Source organism: Amia ocellicauda, chromosome 3 (assembly GCF_036373705.1).
Source record: "Amia ocellicauda isolate fAmiCal2 chromosome 3, fAmiCal2.hap1, whole genome shotgun sequence".
Taxonomy (NCBI): domain Eukaryota; kingdom Metazoa; phylum Chordata; class Actinopteri; order Amiiformes; family Amiidae; genus Amia; species Amia ocellicauda.
Genome location: NC_089852.1, coordinates 9,752,648 through 9,778,007, shown reverse-complemented (window position 1 = coordinate 9,778,007; position 25,360 = coordinate 9,752,648). Strand labels below are relative to the sequence as shown.

Genomic DNA, 25,360 nt, shown 5'->3' with positions numbered 1-25,360 from the left:
TATATTTTTAAATTTCCTTTACATTTTACAAAATATCGTGAAATATTATTAAACATATTTAAAATCATACAATGCAAAACAGCAAGAATACTCATTTTATATGAGGCTGTGAGAGGGTTATGTCTAATAGACACAATCAGATTTACACTGACATGTCATGAAGAAGAAATGTTATTCTATAAGACTTCACTAGTCTTGTGAATTTATATACAAACACTAGTAGACCCATACTAAAACTCAAGGCTTTCAAAAATGAAGCAACTTCTTCTTTTGTAAGCTTATTCAGAGAAGCTTATACATATAAACGCTTGATATTCTAATGTCTGGAGTGTGCAGACAGGAATGACAATATCAAATATAGCAAATGTCTGCAATCAGAGAATTCACATACTGGACTGATAATCAAGACATTTTCTTATCATCACTGGTTTGTAATCTTGCACTCTATTTGTCAGATAATTTTTGGTTATGTTTATGCTATAATAACATACTTTTCCTGGCCTAGGTGAACAATGTCTATGAAAGAGAAACTTGATAAATATGTAAAACACCTCACAGCCTCTGAAGACATTAGGTTCATTCAATGCACAGTATGCACATCTACTTGGTAGAGATTGTATCTGCAGCAGGTTAAAATTGATGCACAAGACAATGAGAAAGTCAGACAGCGACTCAGGTTTGGTTTCTTCTCTTTGTTGCAGCTTTGGATATTAGTGCTTAAAATGGTAACAGCAGAAATGTTGGCACTTCATATTACCCTAGGATAAAAGAGCTTATGTCATCAAAATTATGCAGGGGAAATTTAGTCTTGCCTTAAATATTGCTTTGTGTCAAATACTAATCCTTGTTGCCACGGCGATAAGTCTCGACAGGTGTGCCCTGCTGCAATGTGAAGTACAACTAATATCCCAGGAGCTACGAAGGTCAAAACATTCAGCCCCCCTTATGTTCGGCTGCAACATACTTCACAGTTTAACCACCAAGACCTTTATTCACTTATTTTTTGTTAGGCTGTAATCTTGCCTCACTTTCAGCAGCATTTGATTTTCCCATAGTTATGCCCACAGTAATTACTGCTGCACAGAAGTGCACTCCACAGGAGACTCCCAGGAGGCAGCTTCATTTTTCTTTACTTTAACTCCACAGAAGATCCCCAGGGCAAGACGTCTTAGGTGCACACCATAAAAAATAAAATAAAAAAAAAGCAAGGGAGGAAAAAAAAGCACTCAACCATAAATCCCTAATAGAAGGCTAACAGTATCCATGAGAGAACAGCTATGTGGAATTTTTATTTGGTGAGAGTCCTTAAAATAAATAAAAAGGGGAGCTTGCTATGATAGCAAAGTGAACAAGAACAACACAAGGGAAATTAAAACTCTCTCAGTGCTCAGCAATAAAAATTCTGCACAACAGCGCACAGCTCTGAGGTAATCAGATGGTAACAGGTAGGGTGAAAATGAAGTGTGAGAAATGGTAGAAACAGCCTCCCAGAGGTTATCGATGCCCTGTCTGACAACAACTGAGAACAAAGAAAGAAGTCTAGTGGGGGAAGAAAGATCACTACCGTCCCCTTTCGACATTCAGCAAGGCATCAGAGTGAATCCTGAGGTTTTTGGGTTGCCTTTGTTTCAGCCTTTATTATTTGACAACTTGACCTTCTTTGTCAGTTCTACCTTGTATGTTAAACCTACTGTGTCCCACAATCTGTAAGCTTCCTGTAAAGAAGGATTGCTGTGGGAGTTTATTTTAATTCTCTGATCATTCTTTGTCAAAAGTTATAGAAATATGTCCATTTGCATAAGCATTTTAATATTCAAAATAAGACCTTGTCTTATCAAAATACTTGTCTAATGTGTGTCAATGTTCATATTTTGTTTGCCATTACACTGATAAAATATAAAGAGGTACAAAAAAGCATTCTAATGTAAGATTTTTCTTTACTTTCATAGGCCACTGTAGCACAAACATAGTTAACTAGAGTTGAAAACAAAAACAGAACTTACACGGCACCCATCAGTGAATAAATAACTAACTTAAGTAAATACATAAAAGCAGCATTCCTGTATCTCCCAAAATCCCTTTTCAGAGATTAACACAATTTATATTAAACCATAATAGTTCCCAAGATACTTATCTACATAGTTCTAAGCTGTTGGATCCGTTGATCACAGACTTGTTGACAGAATAAGAAATAGCCTAGATTTCTCTCATTCCATGAACATGATCTCGTATACAAGTACCGTCTTCCAGTAATCTAAGAAAAAAAGTATAATCTTAAAACAATTCTGTAAGTGAAAAACAAAATCCTTTTAAAATGTTTAAAAGAAACATTTGAAGGTCGGTCACGCATAGAGTGCTCCCTCTACTCCACTTTGAGAAGCTCAAATCAAGCTGGTATTTGTACTGATATAGTGTTTCTATGATTTTGTGAGGTGAGGATAGTAACTGCCAGCAGCTATGCCACCTTGCAGCCTGATCTTGTCTAATCTCAGCAGTTAATGAAGGCTTGGCCATGCTTGTAAGAAATGTGCCCTCTGTATCAGGCTGAAGAAGACAGAAACCATGTACCAGCCTGTCCTTGAAAAACCTTATCTGCCACCCAACATCACCATTGGCGGCCACACGCTGTCTTTAGTGGATGTGTTCTACTATCTAGGATGCCCCCATATCATGAGACACACTCTTGGATGATTAAGTGTTTAAGTGAAGCACAGTCGGTGCAAAGTCAGTCGGTTTTTTTTGGAAAGCTCAGTGTGAGGACAAAAGGGGTGGTAAACTAGCAGGAAAGTTAAGGTCTAGAAGACAACAGTTACGCATGTAGAGCTTACTTCACTATGTTTCCTTAAAAGATCTTTAACAATTGATGTCAGGACAAAATACTGGATAAAGAGATCATCAAAAGAGCAGATATGGCATTCCTATACAAACCAAGAACCAAAATCAATGGACATGAATCATATGCATGGACAACCATATATTAATTGATTGTGAATTCTTAAGCCACGATTTTGTAGTCATGCATGTCATATGAAATTGAAGCAATATTATCCTCAAGACATTTCACTGAATAACAGCTTCACAGTATGCATTTCTGAAGAATATCATACTACAAATAGCACCATTTATAAACTATTTAAATTTGGAAAAAACACAAGGTTTTGATAGAACTAGACCATTAATCACAGCTTTTTCATTACAATGATATGCCTCTTTATTAACAAAGCTACAATTGTCTGGCTATTGGTAAATGCTGATCCAAACACTGCATAAGTAAAAACAATTGAATGGCTTAATCAAATTAGATACAATTTGTAGAACACATCTACAATAGGAATATGATGCAGAACTAAATTAATGTCTGCTATTTAAGTAAAATAAAATAAAGTAATATTCGTAATCTCCCTTAAAATTACTTTACATTAATTTAACATTAAGCATTACTCTGTTAGACATTGCTTTTCAAATGTAAGAATGAAATCCACTGCCCTTGAGTACTAAATCTCTTCCTTAAGAAATTAGATTATTCTCAAGATAGCAACGAAAGTGTAGTGGATTTGGGAAGGTCTGTTGATTTTCTGTTTTAAAATATCTCAAAGTGCAGAATGATTTTTTTTGTTGGCAATCTTCGAAGCACAATTGCTCCCCAGTTATTTTCAACACAGGGTTAGAAGGTAACCCTTCCAAAATATTAAAACCATTAGGGATCCCGCAACTTAGAATTATCATTTCAAAGCCTAGAGATTTCAAACATGAATGTCGAATTTATAACAGTAATACTTTCGGTCAGAGCATCAAGTCTTCTTTTTGAAATTTAACCATCTTCTCTTCCAAATCATCTTATTTTCGAGCTTAATTTGTAATGCCATAAAGCTTCTGCTATTAATACAATCACAGATCAACTGTAGTACCAGTGCATTTACACTTGAACAGTTTTTTTCTTTTTCTTTCTATACTTCCCCTATAAAGAAAAACTTTGAATTGCTGAGCACTACAAATTGTACCATAGCAACCATGGCAACCCCACAGTCCTGCTCATCTCACTGATTACCCCCTGTGGTTGAGGCTGATTCTCTGGGACACTTAAAGAAATGGCTTGATGAGATTCCTTGACTATCATGATGAGCCAAATGGCTGGTTTTCTAACTTTCTAACGATACAAGGGAATTTTCTGGACCGCTCTGAATGAAGTGAGGAGTTTTTTTTAGGCGAGACATGAGTTATTCCTGTTTATATTTTCTCATGCCAATCCTCTACATGTTATCTCATGGGAAAATGAGACATTACCTGGGTAGAGAAAGCATTTACTGCACTCAGTGTATTTACTCAGTGTGAGTATTTCATGAATGGCACATTTTCTTTGAGAGACAGGTTGAAGTTGTTTATTGTTTATTTTGATTGCTCAGTCTGCGGGTATAACAGTTTTGAGTTTAAAGCTTAAGTTGAAAGTATTCTCATTCTTCACTTGAAACGTTATCTAATGATTAAGTTAGTTACATAAATATTATTGTTAAAACTGTTCCAATAAATATTATATTTCAGAATTTGCTCAAAACGGATTCAGCCTAAAGAAATCTATAAAGATTCCAGTTGACTAAACAAAGTTGAAACAGGGGGCGTGTAAACCTTTGACTGCCTCACCACAGACATTAATCAACTCAAATCAAATAAAATTACAGTGGGAATCCATTCAAATACTGTGAGTAATGTTTTTCAAATATTATTAGTCACACAGATTAAAAAAAGAAACAAGATTAATCAGTAAAGCAGACCTTTGTGGCATTTGCATCGTCTTACGTTGAGAAAAATCAAACAAAAAAAAACTGTTATTTGCTTATGAATGTACCTCGGCTTTGGATTTAGGTTATTTGTGTTCTAAAACATGACACTCACACTGTAACCTGTCCTCAATACATATGAATAAGGAGACAAAACTTCACAAAGAAAGCTTTGGCATGCTTGCATCAAAAGTTGTTAATAAGACACTTTACCTGCAAGGCACCCTGTGAATGATTGCAGTACCAGCAGTTTCCATAGCAACATCATTTTCAGTTTCTAAGGTCAAAATAGGCTCACATCCAATCACAAGTGTATGGAATCCTTTTTTGGCCTTTAATCTGTACAAAGAGAGACAGAGAGAGGGAGAAAAAGAGGTATCGTAAGACAAACAAAAACAGTTACCTTTGCAGAAGGGGATTTTTAGTCATGTATAGTTCTTCGGCATTCACAGAATCATATTTAGAGATAATGCTGTGGCGTTATAAATCAATAGAATATCCAATGATGATAAAATCAGCAATAGTAATTATACGTGTTTATTCCTCAAACCATGAGATACAGTGTAGGGATTTTCCTATCCAGATGAATGCATGAGTTGTATGATTAAATACAAAAGCTTAATTTCTAGTGTAAGTTTTTTTCATAGTGTTGTCAAGTATGGCACTGCCTGGCCTTGAAAAACATTATGTTATGTCCGAAAGTTGGAGTGTGAAAGTCCAATGGATTTTATGTCTTAGCCAAGATGCCAAGGATACCTAAATCAGTACTCAAACTCCAAAGCTTCCACTATGTTGGAGGGACAGTAATCTTGTTGCGAGCCTGAGGCCACAGAAAATAAATAAATAATTCAAATCAATCCGATCTTCAGATTTTGAGTCCCAAGGCTGCACTTTTAAGACATTGGCTTAATGTCTGCCCCTATAGACCATGCTTATTAATATCAATAAGGAGATTTCTTCAGGCCAAAGAAAAGAGTGAATGGTATAGTAGTGTGTTAGTTTCTGTAGTCAGAGCTTTGAAACTCAATAGAGTTAACTGCAGGGATTAAAGCAATCCTTTAAATCCATAATAAACATTTTGTTGTTGTGGTGGTGGTACTTGTTTTTATTTTGGACCTCTCCCACTCATTCTCAATAACAAAGACTGAAATGCTTGGCACGGTTTCCTGTAGGCCTACATGTGAAAACTACTTTCTACAGAAAATACATTTCAGTTGAACCTGAATCTTAAAAGTTACAGCCAATACAAAACATTTTTTATTATCAGATTTAAAGTTAAATTCAAAAAATTAAAGTTAATTTACAGTGAGGGAAAAAAGTATTTGATCCCCTGCTGATTTTGTATGTTTGCCCACTGACAAAGAAATGATCAGTCTATAATTTTAATGGTAGGTGTATTTTAACAGTGAGAGACAGAATAACAACAAAAAAATCCAGAAAAACGCATTTCAAAAAAGTTATAAATTGATTTGCATGTAAATGAGGGAAATAAGTATTTGATCCCTTATCAATCAGCAATATTTCTGGCTCCCAGGTGTCTTTTATACAGGTAACCAGCTGAGATTAGGAGCACTCTCTTAAAGGGAGTGCTCCTAATCTCAGCTCGTTACCTGTATAAAAGACACCTGTCCACAGAAGCAATCAATCAATCAGATTCCAAACTCTCCACCATGGCCAAGACCAAAGAGCTGTCCAAGGATGTCAGGGACAACATTGTAGACCTACACAAGGCTGGAATGGGCTACAAGACCATCGCCAAGCAGCTTGGTGAGAAGGTGACAACAGTTGGTGCGATTATTCGCAAATGGAAGAAACACAAAATAACTGTCAGTCTCCCTCGGTCTGGGGCTCCATGCAAGATCTCACCTCGTGGAGTTTCAATGATCATGAGAACGGTGAGGAATCAGCCCAGAACTACACGGGAGGATCTTGTTAATGATCTCAAGGCAGCTGGGACCATAGTCACCAAGAAAACAATTGGTAACACACTACGCCGTGAAGGACTGAAATCCTGCAGCACCCGCAAGGTCCCCCTGCTAAAGAAAGCACATGTACAGGCCCGTCTGAAGTTTGCCAATGAACATCTGAATGATTCAGAGGAGAACTGGGTGAAAGTGTTGTGGTCAGATGAGACCAAATTCGAGCTCTTTGGCATCAACTCAACTCGCCGTGTTTGGAGGAGGAGGAATGACCCCAAGAACACCATCCCCACCGTCAAACATGGAGGTGGAAACATTATGCTTTGGGGTTGTTTTTCTGCTAAGGGGACAGGACAACTGCACCGCATCAAAGGGACGATGGACGGGGCCATGTACCGTCAAATCTTGGGTGAGAACCTCCTTCCCTCAGCCAGGGCATTGAAAATGGGTTGTGGATGGGTATTCCAGCATGACAATGACCCAAAACACACAGCCAAGGCAACAAAGGAGTGGCTCAAGAAGAAGCACATTAAGGTCCTGGAGTGGCCTAGCCAGTCTCCAGACCTTAATCCCATAGAAAATCTGTGGAGGGAGCTGAAGGTTCGAGTTGCCAAACGTCAGCCTCGAACCCTTAATGACTTGGAGAGGATCTGCAAAGAGGAGTGGGACAAAATCCCTCCTGAGATGTGTGCAAACCTGGTGGCCAACTACAAGAAACGTCTGACCTCTGTGATTGCCAACAAGGGTTTTGCCACCAAGTACTAAGTCGAAGGGGTCAAATACTTATTTCCCTCATAAACATGCAAGTCAATTTATAACTTTTTTGAAATGTGTTTTTCTGGATTTTGTTGTTGTTATTCTGTCTCTCACTGTTAAAATACACCTACCATTAAAATTAAAGACTGATCATTTATTTGTCAGTGGGCAAACGTACAAAATTAGCAGGGGATCAAATACTTTTTTCCCTCACTGTAAATTAGTTTGTTAGTAAAATACATTAAGATTATCATAAAGCATGATTAAAGTCTAGGCTATATCAAGAATCTCTCACACATCACATCTTTCTAACTCTGCAAAGATACAGTTATTTTAACGATAACCCAATTTACTGGCCCATCTAGATATCCATCCCCAAATAAATGATTAAGTCCCACAATTAGCATCCCAGAGTGCCAGTAAAGCCAGAAAAGATAGTGTTTTATATTATTATTTTCAGGCTTGTTTATTTTCAAAATGCTTAGAAGCAAAGTTATCAAGAAGAATGTATCTAATGTCAAAAACATTGAACTCAAATTGTGGGTGCTACTCAGCTTGTGGGAAAAAACAAAACAACGGATGAAAAACATAAATTCTAATGGCTTTTAAGTGAAGGTTACTCCATAAGGCCATATAGGGGCAACATCTGTCATTCAGAGCAGAACAGAGACCCATAAAACACATTATGGTTGCCTCGTTACTGTCAGTACGGAAGTCTGGGGAATTTAGATATTCTGTAATATCTGGAAGCTTCTTAATTATAAGCTCTTTTTAGGTTTTATTTTTATTTTTGTAATACCAAGTATCCCTGTCTACCCTGCCATACATTTTCAGAGCATAGTGACATAAAAGCAGACTTTCAGTTAACACTGGCAAATCCAAACAGGACACTGAAAAAAAAAAAAAATCTATGATTTATGCAGAAGCTTGCCATCAAGACACGTAAAAGGATACTTAAACAGTCGAGAACAAATCTCACCCCTCTTCTGGGAGAGCTAACTTGTACAGGCAACAGAAGGATTTCAGTGACATATGGAGTGCAAAGGGTAACATAACAAGATGTGTTAATTGACAAGCCTGTTCAAATACCCAGACACCCAAGCTGCTAGGTTTTCCTGTTACTATATGCAATACAAGACAATGATATAAAAGCCTTGTCTATCTACAGCCCACAAAGAAGAAATGTTGTTGTTTTACGTATATAAGAGGGAAAGAGTGCCCAATAGTTATAGAAGTTAAGAAGCCTAAAGCACTGAATTCAAGCTCTAGTCTCCAGCACTATAAGAGATCATTTCAGCACTTCTCAAGTGGGTCAGACTCACTTACAGGGCATGTCTTCGTGCTTTTCTCTGATCGGGTCACTTCACCAGTTCTTTCCAGAAGCAACACTCGCAAAACTAACTTTGTTCCCTGCTAGACCTACATATCTACATGTCTGTCTAATGCCGCTGTGTTGAGCCTATGGTACCTATAGTAGCCATTAAATTCACTCACTTTGTCATTTGAAATGCAAACGTGTATTTCTTACTCTCTCACCCCAAAGCAATTTACTTCATTTTTTTTTAAACCAAATATGTATATGTATAGATAGAAAGACAGATCGTACATGCCTTGTGAGTCTGACCCACTTAACAAGAACTACAACTTGAATTCAGTGCATACAGTATATAAGAGAGAGAGAAAGATACAGATAGATAGATCGATAGATAGGATAGAGAGATCGATGGATAGATTTTATCTTATTTCTTATTTACAGTGCTTGTTAATAAAACATAACCATAACTTCATATCCTTAGACTCCATAACCAAGATGCCTATCAGTTGTCTGCATTAGTTCACTTTAATAATTTAACAACACCTGAGAAAGCAGAGTTATTTTGTTACCAAATAGTACCTATGTATTGCTCAGCCGTCATCTTTTTCTTCCATAAATGTGATGACTGAAACAAACCTGTAATGAACACTACAACCTTCATATTGATTCACTTACAAACCTGTTAGCCCTTTAGCTATCTCCAGCTTAACCACTCTTTATTTAGATTGACACCACTGCGAGATCCTGGTATGAACAAGTAGAAGGCAGTTGGAATGCATAACAAATAATGTTTTCTCAAATCACATTTCTGCAGAGAATAAAAATCACAAATGGGTCTAAATCATATCAGTTTTAAGCTTAGAGTTAATTATATATCTCAATATATAGGTGTGTGTGTCTTTGGGGCCATATGCAAACTACAAAGCAAAAATGAAGCCTCATTATTAGCACTGAAACACTTTTGCTTCACATTAAATAGGGTTAAGCTAGCCTACATAATGGAATGTTTAATATGATTTGTATGTGTTACAATTGTTATTTGTTAATGTAATAGTTATTTTAGGGTCTTAAATAGATTGCTAAAATGTTCCAAAATCAAACTATTACTTATTTTTAAAATTAAACTGGGGATTATCCCCTTTCAGTTAATGATAAAAGATAGATATTTCAAGTAATGTTAAGAAGGAAGAGAAAGTAAACTGTAATCTTTAGCTTAATAGCATCATGCAGGGCTCAAGAGTACTGCAGGGTTGCAATAGGAGGCACGTTGAAACTATTTAATTTTTATCTCTTTTCTACTCAGTTGGTTTGTGTCACAGTTAAGAAGCTTAAGTTCATTAAGTAAAATGTGGTTTCCAAAATATTCATATTTTCTTATCACATTAAGATAAAACAGAAAAAGGAATAAAACTTTGTGTCCCTAACTTTTTGTGACACGCAGTGGGCTTTATTTTACATGTCATTTCAGCTGTAGAAAACCTCCTGCAGTAAGGAAAAACCAAGGTGAAGAAAAATAATTTGTATAGCACACAGGAATTCAGTTTGCTTCTGTATTCCAGAGAGACTGCCTGTGGATTTACTCTTCAGTGAAAACTAGATCAAGATTTAAATATTTTATTTATTCCAGCTTCAGGAACAGTCAATTAAAGCTGCTCCAGTAGGTGTTTGTTTTCCTAGAAAGTTTATCCCATTGTGAGGTAGATATTATGAGTTTTTAAGTAACTGGCTATGAACATGTAAACATGCCGATGTCAGCTGTGAGCCTGCAGTTTTTTTGTTCAGTTTGACAGGACATTATTTGATTACATTATCTGTTACAAAGACAATTTAATAATGTGCCATTTTGTGACTGCAAGGCATGATGTGTGAAAAACATCAAAAGGTCATGAGATCTGTGGAGTCAATAGAAAAGATTTGTGTGTGTTTAATGCAATAATTGCAGCTTCTATTTTGCTGCAAAATTAAAGGTCTCTATTCACTTTTAAAATATTTCAAAATGATTTCATTACTTCTAGACTCACAGAAAGTTGAAAATAAATGCATCCATTTTATCCATGATAATCTGTTACCATAAGCAATCTTCCGAGCAATATAGCAATAATTTGATATTTAAAATGGCTTTGTATGCAATCTAAATCCCCCCCAAATTTTTTTTGCAACCCTTCACTTCACACACTTGAAGGATATAAAACTATTACAAATAATTGAAATGCCCCTCAGGGTAAAGTGCTATAATGAAATTCATAAAATTGAACCAAATACAAAACAATTTACTACAGGCTCAAATTAGTTATACTGGGGTTGAAATGTTTAATTTCCTCCAAGGGTCACTTCGATGTAGCTAGATTGGCTAGATAACTGCACAGTTTATTTGATTGCCAGTTGGCACTTTCATCATTGGATTCTATAGGTTTGGCAAAGCTGTTAATTGTATGACAGAAATTGGTAAAACTGAAGGAAATTATAATAATTAAGTCATGAAATCATGTAGTATTAAATTATAGGTATCAATGCCTATCATAACTTTGACCTTCCCGTGAATGGCAAATAACAAGCCTTTAACTGATTGCAATTGTATAATCATTTGTAAATTAATTCTGACAATGGCTTCAAATTTTATCAACACAACACCCTGAAAGTATGCTGAAGTGAAATAATTGTACATCTTCTAAAGTTCATAAAATATAGACCATAAATGCAAATTCCAACAGGGTACTTCATCAGTAGACTGAGTTTATTTTTGTAAAAATCACTAACTCTATAATTGAAGACATTTTGACCAGTCAAGTATCATGGGACTAAATATGCAATTGTATTGTTCCAGATGCACACAGACACCATCACTGTTTAATTTATTAATACAATTCAGGAAATAAATCAAATATAAACGAGACGAAATGTAATGAACACTCAAGTACCACATTCATTAAAAATAAGCATCAGTTACCATAAAACTAGAAAACAAATGAAACAATGGATTGCAAGAACTAAATAAAACAAGTTGCTGAAAGAATTGCTGAAATCCGCATAATGATAATAATTGTGTATAACATATTTCATGTTTAATTATTTATGGAGCATTTTCCTCTCTGTCATCTCAACACTGTGATACGATTATCTGTAATGTTGCTATGTTGCTGTATGTGTACTGTTTTTCAGTTTGCCCAGCTCTACCCATCATTGCAATAGCAAGTTTACTTGCCTTACATTGTTTGAAGTGTGCAAAACACAGTGTGAGGACATAAAGCACTGAAGGATCCACCAGAAGTTTTGAACAGATGATCGGATTCATGTTCTACAGAGGGACAAGGCTGAAGAGTCTGTTCAAAGCTCAGATTAGCTGTCAGATAGATACAGGGAAGAATTCAGCTTGCTACTGGGATGCAATAATTTAATATCACTTAGAACTACTGAAAACGTGAAAGAAAAGGAGCACAGAGCAAGTGCAACATAAAGGACTTTACGTTTGTTGGTTCTTTAACAAGGGATGTTAGAAATTGCCCTGCTATTCACCCATGAAACATCCTTATAGTCCTCCTTTTACATTGCGTTGTCAATTCCGTTACTATGTCTTGACATCATATGTTGCAGTCACTTGAGCGGAGTTATCACAAGAAAGTTTACAAACGAGAGGGGGCCATTCGACCCATCGTGCTCGTTTGGTGTTCATTAATATCTAAGTGATCCAAGGATCCTATCCAGACTATTTTTAAGTGTTCCCAAACTTTCAGCTTCTACCACATCACTGGGTAGTTTATTCCAGATTGTGACTACTCTCTGTGTAAAGAAGTGTCTCCTGTTTTCCGTTTTGAATGCCTTGAAGCCCAATTTCCATTTGTATCCCCGGGTGCGTGTGTCCCTGCTGATCTGGAAAAGCTCCTCTGGTTTGATGTGGTCGATGCCTTTCATGATTTTGAAGACTTGGATCAAGTCCCCACGTAGTCTCCTCTGTTCCAGGGTGAAAAGGTTCAGTTCCCTCAGTTCCTCAGTAGGACATTCCCTTCAGACCTGGAATAAGTCTGGTTGCTCTCCTCTGAACTGCCTCTAGAGCAGCAATATCTGTCTTGAAGTGTGGAGCCCAGAACTGTACACAGTATCCAGATGAGTTCTAACTAGCGCATTGTACAGTCTTAACATTACTGCCCTTGTTTTAAATTCTACACTTTTGACAATATACCCTAGCATTCTGTTTACTGTACGTTTTCGGCATAATAAATGTATTATTAAACCGGTGTTAGAGTCAGCTCCCAAATTTTACAATAAAAAACATGCATCACATTTTCTCCACCTCCATAATAAGCTAGTGCTTATGCATAATCTATGAAAAAAAATTGTGAAGCCTGTTCTAAATCAATTAAAAAGAACAATACTCCTGACATTTCCAAGAATGCCCTAGAGATCAGCCCTACAAAGCTCCCTTTTTCTATCCTCAAGGAGAAGGTTGCGAGGAAGAAAATGAAGCAGAGAGAAGACGTCGGATGGAAGTTGAAATGTTATGTTATGTTCCAAAGAGCTTATTTTTGTAAGGGCTGGAATATAGCTGCTTAAGATCATGAGAAATGTGAAAAACAGATGTTTAAAAAAGTTTTTCCCATGAACTTAATACGTTTATCCAGTATAACAATATAGTAAACACATAAACATTCTTTCAGTTTCCGTATTTCACAGCACTGCTTGAAGTCATATTAACCTACAATTCATATATATTCACTGCCAATAAAGTTGGTGGACAGTTATGTTGATATTATATATAATGCAAATACATTTTAAACAATCCTTACTTGCTTATTTGAAATGCAAGCTTTAACACACGCCTATACACAAAATTGAGGAGGGAAACAATTTGGGTTTCATCACTGCCTGAAGACAAATACTGAAAACCTGGGTCGTCACTGTCACTGCTTTGACTTCCCTCATAGGCTAGTATCAGTTATGCTATTGTCCATTTGAGAGGAGTGTGGGAGGCAATATAACGTAAATAATACCTTTATCACAAAATAAAAGGCATTTCAAAATTGCATGTTCAAGTTGAGGGCTAATGAGACTCATTGTTTTGACAAGAAAGTGACTGTATTATTCACTTCATTTTTTTCTTATTAGATAGAGCTTTTCCTTTGTTAACAGCTGCTCCAAATGTAATCTCAGCTGCATGAGCTATATTTTTCCAGTCTTGCATTGACATAATCTGAATAAGGCATTCTTCCTTGATCCTTTGATCAAGTAAATTAATCTTCAGTATTAGAAATACTTTACAGAATGTGACAGCACTGGTTGAATTTCAGTACAAATTAATTCTTTAAACAATGGAAACGATTCACAATCCCCTGACATTTATATTCTCCCAACATTGCAAATACAACTTGCCAATATGTTATTTATACATGATAGAAGGCCATTAAAAACCCTAAACTACATGTGCATTTCCTGAACGCATCCATTCAGCGATTAAGTGCATCTGGAGGATACTTCATGATTCATCTTAAGTCACAAGGAAGATTGTATTTATGATTATATTCAACAACACAAATTGTATTACACCCTTTCTGTGAATGGATTAAATACCTCATCATACGTTAGAAGCATTCACCATTTACCCTTTCTCTAAGGTCAGATTACACCATCAACATCAATATAAGGTTAAAAGAGGTTTTGAATCAATTGATATTTAACACTAGATCATTTGTTAATGTCTCAGTGGAAATGCCAACAGCCTTGTTAACAGTTTTGTGAGGATATTCACTCTGCAATAGTTTAATCTAACCTAATACACTTCAACTTTGCCCTACTGTGTTTGCAGTCCCATCAGAATACGAGAGATGCAATTAATATCTACACCAATTCTCTCAGCGGATGAGTGTGTGCAGTAGAACCCATCACCTTTCATGACACAATTGTGAGGCAGACAGTGAGGAGAGACATTGAATCAGAATGTATGATTATTCAACAAAAGCCTCACTTGCTTACTTCATTCGCATGACCTATTTTCTGTTTCATCCAGAGATAGTAACCTACACACATGTATCTGAACTATCTGCTATACTGCAATTGTTTTCGATGGGCTAGTTAACAAGAGTGTTGTTTTTATCACATGATTGGGAAAGACAGATTTTTCAAGTGAAGTTCAAGGAAATTCTTGTGAAATCAATGGCAACTTTCCAGTTGAAATACAGTTTGCAAGAGAAAATGTTAATTATCTTATTCGATTGCTTGCCTAAAGCCAATATAGAGGTCCCATGAGAATAGTAATGTTATCAGGGTCCAAACATGGCAGCAGGTTATTTTTTGGTTTGTTTGTTTGCGCTATTCTCCTTGCATTTAAGCCAACATTGGTCACATCTTTACTGAAATTATACATAATGATAGTTATAGCACGGATCTAAATGCATTTGTATAGTATAACACTGAACACATTCAAATTCAGTTTGCATATGTTGCTCAAATATTTCATAAACTGCATTGTGCCATGACCCAGTTTGATAAATTATGCAGAAGTAAATTACTTTATTGAAGTCGCTGGTGAAATACATATTACTAAACTACCATGCAAATTCTCCTTGGTTTGTCCCAGTGTGTTTATAGTAGTTATAAGGGAGGTAAATGTGACAAGAAAAGGAAACAAAAACATGCGTTTTGTTTTTTGTTGATGAAAAGACCATAAACGTAACAAAGAATATCTATGAAGTAATACAGCACAATACTTCTGTATTTAGTAAGTAAATATACTTATGTTTTTATTACTGTATTGTTTATTTTTTCAGTAACAACTGTTAGTTAGTTCAGGTCAGTTAGTTTAGTATAGCAAATGGCTAGGATTATCAATACAGAATCTCCTTCGCCGATGAAATGTGTTTATTAATTTGAGTAATTAAAAAGTGTATTACAATAACCACAAATATGGTGTTAGAAATAAGTTCCTTAATCGGTTCCCTGAAAACACATACGATGGCAGTTTCATTTGAATGAATGACGTGACCTAGTTTTCAACTGCTGTCAATCATATCTAACAAAAGAAAGGGCTTTGTAGTTCTACCTTAGATGCCTTCAATCTATTCTTGTGAAACCATTAAGATATAACAACACGGGTTGCATGACCCTGTCAGTACAGCTAAGAAGTCTTATTTATCATTCTTTCAAAATTATTTGTTCAAGGAATTACTGTGACCTCATTTTTTCTCTTCTTGTCTGCTTTAAAGAGATATCACTGTAACTAAGTGTTAAAATGCCCTATGCTTACATTTCTTACAAAACATGTTTATTCTTTTTGACACATTTTTATTTACTTAGTCAATTAAGTTTATTGCATAATGTTTGTGACAATAATAAGGATTAACAGGTTTATGCTGATAGACGAACTATATTTTGCTCTTATCTCCTCAAAAAATGTATGCATTTTATCTGATCAACTGATTGGCGATTGATTCAGTAGGACTGGAGAGGAAACGCTGCGACTTTAAAGATGAATGCTTCCATGAGATGATAATACAGTGGACATTCAGCATTCAAGAGTACTCTGCTCTACCTTTCAAATACAAGCATGCCTAAGTAAAAGCATAATCCGTCTATCACTTGTTAAAAATACTACAGCATCAGTACCTATATTCTCAACCCAGTCTAAACCCAAACTATTTTCCTGCACAAAATCGAATCCCCCAGATATTGATGGTAGAATTTGGGATTTAATTTAAACCATTTTAGTATTTTCACGTCCTATTTGCCATTGTGCGTCTTGCCTGTGAACAAGACATTAAACTTGATGATACATTACGTCTCCAACACTGAAGGGTAACAAAGGTAAAATGGTTCACATTCCAGCAGTTCAGGCATAAATTACCTCCCTGACTTTTTCATATGGTGTTGAGTTCTTCAAATTAGCATCTGAGTCAGGGATCTCGGGTATAGGGATCATTAAATTATTATGATCTTCTTCTTCTGGTGTTATATAATTGACATATGTTATGTGATCACTATACTAAAATTATACAGAAGTTGGAGTATTTACAAAAATCATTGCAATGTAAGATTTGCCAATGATTTATGAGTATAATTAAAAGCCTATTTTATGCACAGATTACTTTTAATCACAATACACTTAAATGTATTTGTTCTTAATTAGTTTGTAAAATACTGCAATAGTAAGCATATTCTAAAGCAGAAGGCAAGGCATTTAGCTAGGAACCTTATCAAAAGGAAAAAAAAAAGTAACATATGAATAGAATGTGCACTAAATGCTATTAAAGTTATTAATGAACAATGTAGTGCCCTGTTTTTCTTAATGTGAAACTGGAAGAGAATTATTGTTCCATCTACATGTTGAATCCGCGGGTTGTAGTATTTCTGTAACTCGTTTTGTAGAAGGAATTTCAATTTTTAAAAGCATCCAGAATATAATTGTGTGTATGAATAAATTAAAGCTGTACACTTGTCACCTTAATATATCAGACATCCCTTTGTTTTATCCCCTTATGCACACTTTATTGTTTTCTATCCCGAGAGGTGACTAATTCTAAAGATAGTCCAGAATATTAAGATTTAAATAATGGCAACCCAAACGACATACAAAAGCTCGACTCTTATCAAACAGAACGGGACAAAGAAAAGGGGACAACCACTTTTGTTCCTGTTTCTCAAGAAAAAGATATAAATTGAGTTTGTCATGCAAAGAAAAGACCCCATTCCATATTATGATTGTTATTTTTCTTATCATTATTACAAACCACCACCATAAAAACCTAAGGCTGTGATTGCTAAATCATCTTTGAACATCCTTTCGTAGACCTAAAATTACATGCCATCGTACCCTGAACTTATTCTTGATGTCCTTGTCTCATAAATTCAGAGAGTGGGCTGATACAATAAATTAAATATTCTATTGTGGCTCCCTTTCAACATGTTTGTTCTCCTAGATGAAACAAACAGCAGTAAAACCTCAACTATTGCTGGAAAATATAAAACTAAACACATAGTCTTCCTCTGGCCAAATACATTGTCATCTGTATTGCCTGTTTAGTACAATGATGACATTAAATAACAGGACTTCCAATACCAACAAACAACCAAAAAATAATAAGAACCTGCCTTTAAACTTTTACTACTAAATCATATAGACGGGGTGTCTTTTGTAATGTTCTTTTGCACTGTTCATAATTTACATCCTTTGAAAGCACTAAAATTGTATAATTCCTCTAGATGCATTTCAAGAACAAAGAGTTTAGATCATTGAAAGTATTCCCACGACATATGGCTTACTCGGTTTTGTTTAGGAGCAGGATACTTTATGTGGACCTTAAATAATATTGTATGAGATCAAAAACTTGTTTTTCAGTCCGCACATAAAACATACTTAATAATTCAGCAGTCCCCATGGTCAGAGATTTGTGTAAAGTAGTTCTTGTTTTGCACTGCTCTTCGTAAGCCCCCAATTAAAAGCAATCCCAAAGGTGGTATGACACTGTGAGCTTTGATGATCAGTGCAGCAGAGGTGGCAAGGTGAAGAGAAGTCAAGAAAAATAAGGATTGTCTCTTTAAGTCCATTTTCAATATTACATAGATTCTTCCATCTCTATACTTATCATCCTGACAGCTTATTCCTTTTACTCTAACTCCTTTTGTTGACCTTTCTTTACAAAATGTCAAAGGATCCTACATCATAAACCAATATGGAAGCATATGGACATTCAGATTGGCCTGCACGATTCTCCTGTAACAAAATATCTGAAGGTAAAAGTAATTAATTCCAATGGAATATTAACCTTATATTGTCACAATACATTTCTTACTTGGAATAACCCACATAAAGTATCCATTAGTGTTCATACATTAATGATGGTACATTGATTTCTACATCTTATTTTCAATACACTGGGTGCATCAATTCTGTGTAGTTCCTGCCCACAATTGCATTCTCATGACAGGTTAAAAGGACGGAAAGTGGTACTTATAATTTCCGCTGATAAAAAAAAAGCTCCTTCTTTGTATATTTATTGTCTTGTGTGACAGCTTAGTTGATGGTAAGATAAACATGGTTTCATAAAAGGCATTCAGAACCAAGAGCTATGGTGTATTCCATGTATCTAACCTACAATGTAATACGCAATACAGCATGAAATTTAGGCTTATTTTAATTTTTTCAAAAGCCATGTAGAACCACATCAAATCGACAAAGTGCATCCTACACAAATGCAAATCAAACAAAGGCTCCCAGACCTGCAACAATAAGGAAGTAAGCTCTGCAACCAGACAGAATTTAATATTTCCCTAAACTTTACTTTGATGAATGTATCACAAGCAAAGTAGAATACCACTCAGCAACCCCACCCTTCATCCTCAAAAGGATAATACACTACTATAAAATGATTGCTGCATCTTATATGGTGCAATACCTGCATCACAGATTCTCTCAGTTGACACACTCCAGATCTTTCCCAACTTTCACAGATTTCTACTCAATGTTTTTACATACCTGCTTCTTAAGTTTAGATCCTAACTGTGAAACAGAAACTGACATATGTGACTTCATGAAGGGTAATGTGTGTGTTCACAAAGTTTGTAAAACATTTGCCCAAGTAAAAAAAAAAGTTTGATCGTAATACCTGGCTCCAAGTTAATGCAAAGCTACAATATCCCACAGAGCAACATTAGAGTCTTTATGACAATGATTTACTATCCAGGGGGACATATTTGTTTTACTAAAATCCATTTTCTGTCTTGGACTTCAAGTACAACCCTGCCTGTGGCATACTTGTTGTAGTCTACCAAGGCTCTTATATCTAATAAAATGCATCCTAAATCTAAATGCATTTAATGTAGTTTGTTATTTTGCCTCGTAAGATACAAAAACAGAATGCAAAAAGGCTGCTATCATGAAAGGCTATAGGAGCATAATTCAGAAACTCAGAAAGAACAGACTACATTAATCTCCACTGAGAAGGCTCCACATGATATAAATTTGGATATCTGCAGATTATCATAGTTCTTCTCATAGTAAGCTGAGTAACACAGTGGGTGTATAGCTAAAAGGTTGTTGGTTTGACCCCTCTGTGCATCAATTATTAAAGGACACTATATTAATAATAAAGCAAATTCACTTCTCACTAGAGGAGGTTATATGATGGTATTTACACACAGGTAAAACTATTTTCTGTAATTGTTAATAAGAAAGACCATGATCCAACTTGTTTTAATCATAGAAAATGTGAAATATGAGAGAATAAACTTTAAGAGACAGAGGTTGGGAATTTGTAAGTGGAAAAACCCTGTACGGAGATCTTCAACCTCATCACTTGATACTGAAGACTTCCACAGTCCAGCTACAACACAGACTGAAGTCCAGTGAACCTTACGATATGTACAACACTTACAGGTATTTTCAACTCTGACCTGGGTACCACTTCACGATTTAACCCAAAGGAAAATTACATGGTAACAATGCATTGAGTGAAACTGGTCTAGCTTTAATGGTTGATTTGATCTTGCAATACCTCATACACATATTTCATACTCAAACTACGGAATAAGCCACAACCCTCATCTGGATGAGCGGATTTGAGAAAATTATCTATACAAAAAACTAAATCACATATTGCAGAAATTACATGGTTGACTAAAATATGGCATGTAACATACAATTGTGATCTTCCATTTTGTGTTATATATGCCTTATATTTTATTTTTGAATGAATTAAATCAAAATCACACCACAGATTCTGGTGAAAACTTTGGAATCCCTACAATAACATTCAACAAACAAGACTAATGGTGCTTGGATCACAGAATACATCCTGCAGGCATAACATAACGTATGTCAGCTCTAACATGCTGTCAAGGCCCACTAAGGGATCCTGAAATAAACTCTGTAAGTTCTCAGTGGAGAAAAATGATCTTAATATGTCACAGTAGGCTTAGATGCTCTTGTTTGTGTGGAGGCAAAAGTCTATCTCAGGCTCACAGTTTCTTCACCCATAATGATGTTTTGAAAAATCACATTGCGTTCTACTTTTAAAAACCAGCAGAGTGCAGCAAAAAACAGACACTATTTTACTGGTGCTGAAAAATGACACAGAACATTTGTCTTTATTTGCAGCTTCTTATACAATTTTATTTGTAACTTTGTGGCTACAACAGCAATGGCAGATCTCTGGGTTTCTCCACTGCTTCATTACCTTCTATAAATTATCTTGCTGCAAGAATGTGGTTATAAATATATACTTCTTTTACTGATATGCATTAGGCTCATTAAAACAGTAATAACTACATTTCCTCACCATTCTATCTAATTTGGTACTTCGTCCCACACACTTTCATCTCACAGGGATGTGTAGGGCTACACAGAGGGATGTTCACAGTGTGAAGCCAGTGAAAGGAAGTTGGTTTTAATGTGGCAACCTACACAGCCATTGAAACTTAACCATATAAATAACTGTATTATAGAATTTGTCAAAAAAGAACCTGTCTGAGTCCAGCACAAGATTCAACATTTGTCTTCCATAGAGGGTAATTCACACTGAGTAGCAGCAGGTCCTCATATTACTATTACAGATCAGTTGACTTATTTGGACACTTTCACCCTTTTAAAAAATTGATCATTCTGTTTTTCAATACCTCAGCACAATGTCTTCAACTCTTTTGAGTTACACCCAGTAATTAAATATAGAGACCAGACCAGGACCTAGGTTTTGGATCCAGTTCCTATAGCCAGCAAAGGGTCATTTAACATTCAAATTCATTGCTGGTAATTTACATATTGTTTGGATTGGGTTAATGACTCCTCGGCAGTTTGTGAATGTAAATCTATTTAAAATAAGTTTTACAGTATGAGAGTGATTTAGCTCCTATTAAAGAATAAATAAAGGGAAAAGCTAATATTCATCAAACGTAAATAGCTAGCCTAACTATATTTAAATGTCTGTTACAAAAGTGAGTGTTTTGTAATGGTAATTTGTGCCTTTCTAAAAAATAATCATTAGCATGTAACAATCCTGAATATAACAGATTAGTGCTTATGAATTTTTGTGGGGAAATATTTGTTTATGATTAAGCAACTGAAATTTGCAGTGAAAAAACAGAAACTTGCAACATTAAACAAAAATGGAGTGTCAGTTTTACAAGAGATGCCAACATGTTTAGTCAAGATGTCACAGCTTTGTTGAAAGCTTAATTTATTTCCATATTTCCAAAACCATTTATTTTGGAGCACACAGTTTAATTTGACAACCAATTCATACTTTGTGGAACTGTAGTGGGATGATAGTAGTTTATTCAACTTATATCTTTGAAAAGTTCAATGAAACAAATCTGAAAATGTTGAACTGTCATTTTAAATTGTTTACTCACTGATATAACCTGATCCCCTGCCCAGATGGCATTAACACCAGTTATGTCAGACAGGATTTATCGGGCAAGATTATGACATGGAGTTTCCCCGCCTTATGGTGATGTAAAAGGTTTAATAAAATTATGACCATGCAGCTCTGATGATTTCTTGCCACCAATCAAAGTCATAATACTTCCATACCTTTAAACTGTTCTTTGACTAACTTTCACGGATTGTATAAACTTCATAATTAAGAAATGCATGATAATTAAATTCCTTAAGAAAAACACAAAGGTCTCTAATGGTCCTCTTAACTTCTCACTATAATCTTTACAACATACTTAAAAAATACATGTATCAATGCACTGTTGCCTTTTACAGTGAGTTTCTTGAAAAGGGGAAAAAAAAAGACATTCTTTTCAATACTTCTACCAGAAAAAGCCATCCAATGAAATTATTCTACATTTCCAAATGTTACTGCCCTGGTTTCTTTTAAATGTCATTTTTACACTATATCATCCTTGACAGGCTGTAGGGTTACATGACTACAAAGTATTACAGTGCTTTTTCTATTTCTATCGTACCACAGAGCCATGGTTGCGTGCATAACTACAACTTCAACTAAACCACAATTTGCTTATATAGAGATGCACAGATAGATGGATGGATAGATCAGTCATAGTTGGCAGCATGAACATAGTGTCTTCATTTAATCTGAATTAAAGAATGCTGGAAGATTTAATCTTTGGGCTAGCATAACATTGTCCTTGTGTGATTTTGTATTAAATCACAGCAATATGATTTACTGTAGTAGATAGTCTGAACTTTGAACATGGAAGATACAACTATAAAAACAAAAATCAGCAAAAGAAACTTTGCACAACCAAAGGATTCATTTAACTTTCTGTATCATAAAAATAAAACAGGTGGGTTCATTAAATAATTAATTTTGTAATAACTGCCCAGACACTTCCAATAATACAAAACCAATTAATATCAGTGTTGCGTGGCATGATTCCACTAAGGGCTTTTAGGTAATTCATTACATGTTAAAATTACTTTTAATAATTGTTGAAAATATCTGAGGTCAGCTACACCTAGTAATAATCATACATAAAACATTGTTAGAGTGAGACAGACGGATAGATGGAAACACAAGGTAGCTTTAATCAGTGCCCAAAATGATGTGTTCACCATGTTGAACACAAAACATGTAGCCTATGGTACAACATCAGTGTAGTGTTACAGCTCGTCTATAACAGGACCCATTCAGTTTACAAGATTATGTGAAAAGGAGTTTTTAAATATTCATAGGGTATTATTGACCTTAGCTAGTTCATTAAAGTCTCACAAGAGACACCTTTGTTTAAACTGAAATGGGTTAATACATAGAACTAGAAAGGTTTACAATGCCACCTTAAACTTGAATTTGATTCAAACAGAAACTGCATCCTATGGCCAATGTTTTAAATAATTACATACACCAATAAACAATATCAACACAAAAGGAAACTCGTGGGCATGTTGGGGTTATACTGCGTAGCAACAGCTAGTTGAAGTGTACATTGCACATCTGCTACTATGACCCCGAGGATCAGTTAACATTGCAAGGCAGGGTGAGATCTACCCCAGCAGGGCAGATGCAGGGATGGGATTTGGATAATGCCCACCCTCTGTCATTTACCATCTTTAAAAGAGTTTCACTTGTGGCTCAGTTGGGTTTTATATGGCAGGTGTCAATGACAACTGCCTATGTTGAACATGAAAAAGGGTTTAGTCTATGAAAGATATTAGATTCTGGAAGTGTATGTTTTACTTGGTTTGTTTTTAATGAATAGCTGATCATCGTGTGGGCAGCAGCAAGCAGAAACAACCTAGGTCTTTAACTTGACTACTAGTCGACTACACGAAAACCTAATCCACAGAGATTATCTGATAGGGCCAGTCAAAGCGTGGATTAGCAAACATCTGCACAGCTCCAACTCAGTACAGATGTCTCATATAGCTCAGTATTCAGGGCTGCATAAACCTAACCCACAATCTCACGCACAAGACTCGCAGTCAACGTTGTGTTTTCAAATCACAGACAAATCTCCCGTTTCCTACACTGATCACATGGCGTTTTCTGTGTAAAATAAAGTACGGGCTATAAATCACATGCAGCTCTTAAAGTGAAACACACTCCCTGTCAAACAAACTACCAACAGATGCTAATCTGGCAGTTAAAACGAAAAGGCTTTCTTCCATTTTAAACCGTGGCAATGAGTAAAACAACGTCCAGTCAGCCTCTTCCTGATAAGGTGATATTATTTTGAGAACCGTATTAAAATGACTGATTCAATCATACATTTTAAATCTACTTTTTTATCGTTGTACCTACCCCACAGCAAAGAAATTGGCTACAACCACCTTAAACTGTACTATTAGCGCATTTTTAGCGGGTTTACAAACTTACAAACAATCCCTGTCCAAACTTTAAACAAGGAACAGAAGACAGGTTCGTTAAAAAATAACAATCATAATACTCTTACCTGAGAAGCACTCCACACTGCTTTCTGTTAATGAAATATAAATCCTTGCCAATTTCAAATCACTGTTGCTTTTAGGGGGGTTGAAACAGCATTGGGTGAATGCTCCTCACTTCGCTGTCATTTCTTGTTTAAAGTGTATTTTAAATAGACTCAACGGGCGGCAGAAATAAAGCGACCGGTCCCCCTGACTTATAATAACGCATCAATTATGTCTGTAGGCTGCAGTCAGTCAACGATTTGCACAAGCCTCTTCTCCTCCGCGCAATCACAATGAAAAGCACACAGTTTGCACAGCTGAGCTCACGGGGTGCTGTCGGCCACTAGGAAGTACCGGAGACATACTTACAGCAATGCATTCAGGTTTCTCCTCCAATTCAGAGCAAAACAAGCACACGATCAGTCTCTCGGCGAGTCCCTGCTCTCAGTGCACCGATCAGCCACGCAGAACAGGCCCTTATGCGTTGTCTGTGCAGCTGGGAGATAATGGGACTGTTTTCTCAGCTGGGACTGGATGCTTAACTGCTATCCACTGAGCACCACGGTGTCTCCTGGTTGACATGCATCAGGAAGTGCAGTGCTCTCCTCTGTATCCCCTAAAGCATCCTTACAATTAGGACAGGAATCACAAGTGCGCTCTGTGGCATCAAGTGGGCGCATATTAATATTGTGCTAAGCTCCCCTATTTGGTTTACTAGGTTATATTTGAAAAAAAAAAATACAGTTGTTTACCCCCATTTAATGATTAGAGTAAAACT

General features: G+C 35.8%; 1 protein-coding gene across 2 annotated transcripts in view; it reads right to left on the bottom strand.

The window, feature by feature from the left end:
• Positions 1-25,157, bottom strand: part of cntn4 (contactin 4) — a 160,836-nt gene extending 135,679 nt beyond the window's left edge. The window contains exons 1-2 of one of the 2 annotated variants that reach the window (XM_066698080.1): positions 24,952-25,157; positions 4,989-5,114 (exon numbers count right to left, since the gene is read on the bottom strand). In XM_066698080.1, the coding sequence (XP_066554177.1) occupies positions 4,989-5,043 (55 nt within the window). In that variant the 5' untranslated portion in view covers positions 5,044-5,114; positions 24,952-25,157. The remainder of the gene's footprint in view (positions 1-4,988; positions 5,115-24,951) is intronic. The other variant, XM_066698079.1, reaches the window with a different exon arrangement.
• Between the last annotated feature and the right edge of the window lie 203 nt (positions 25,158-25,360).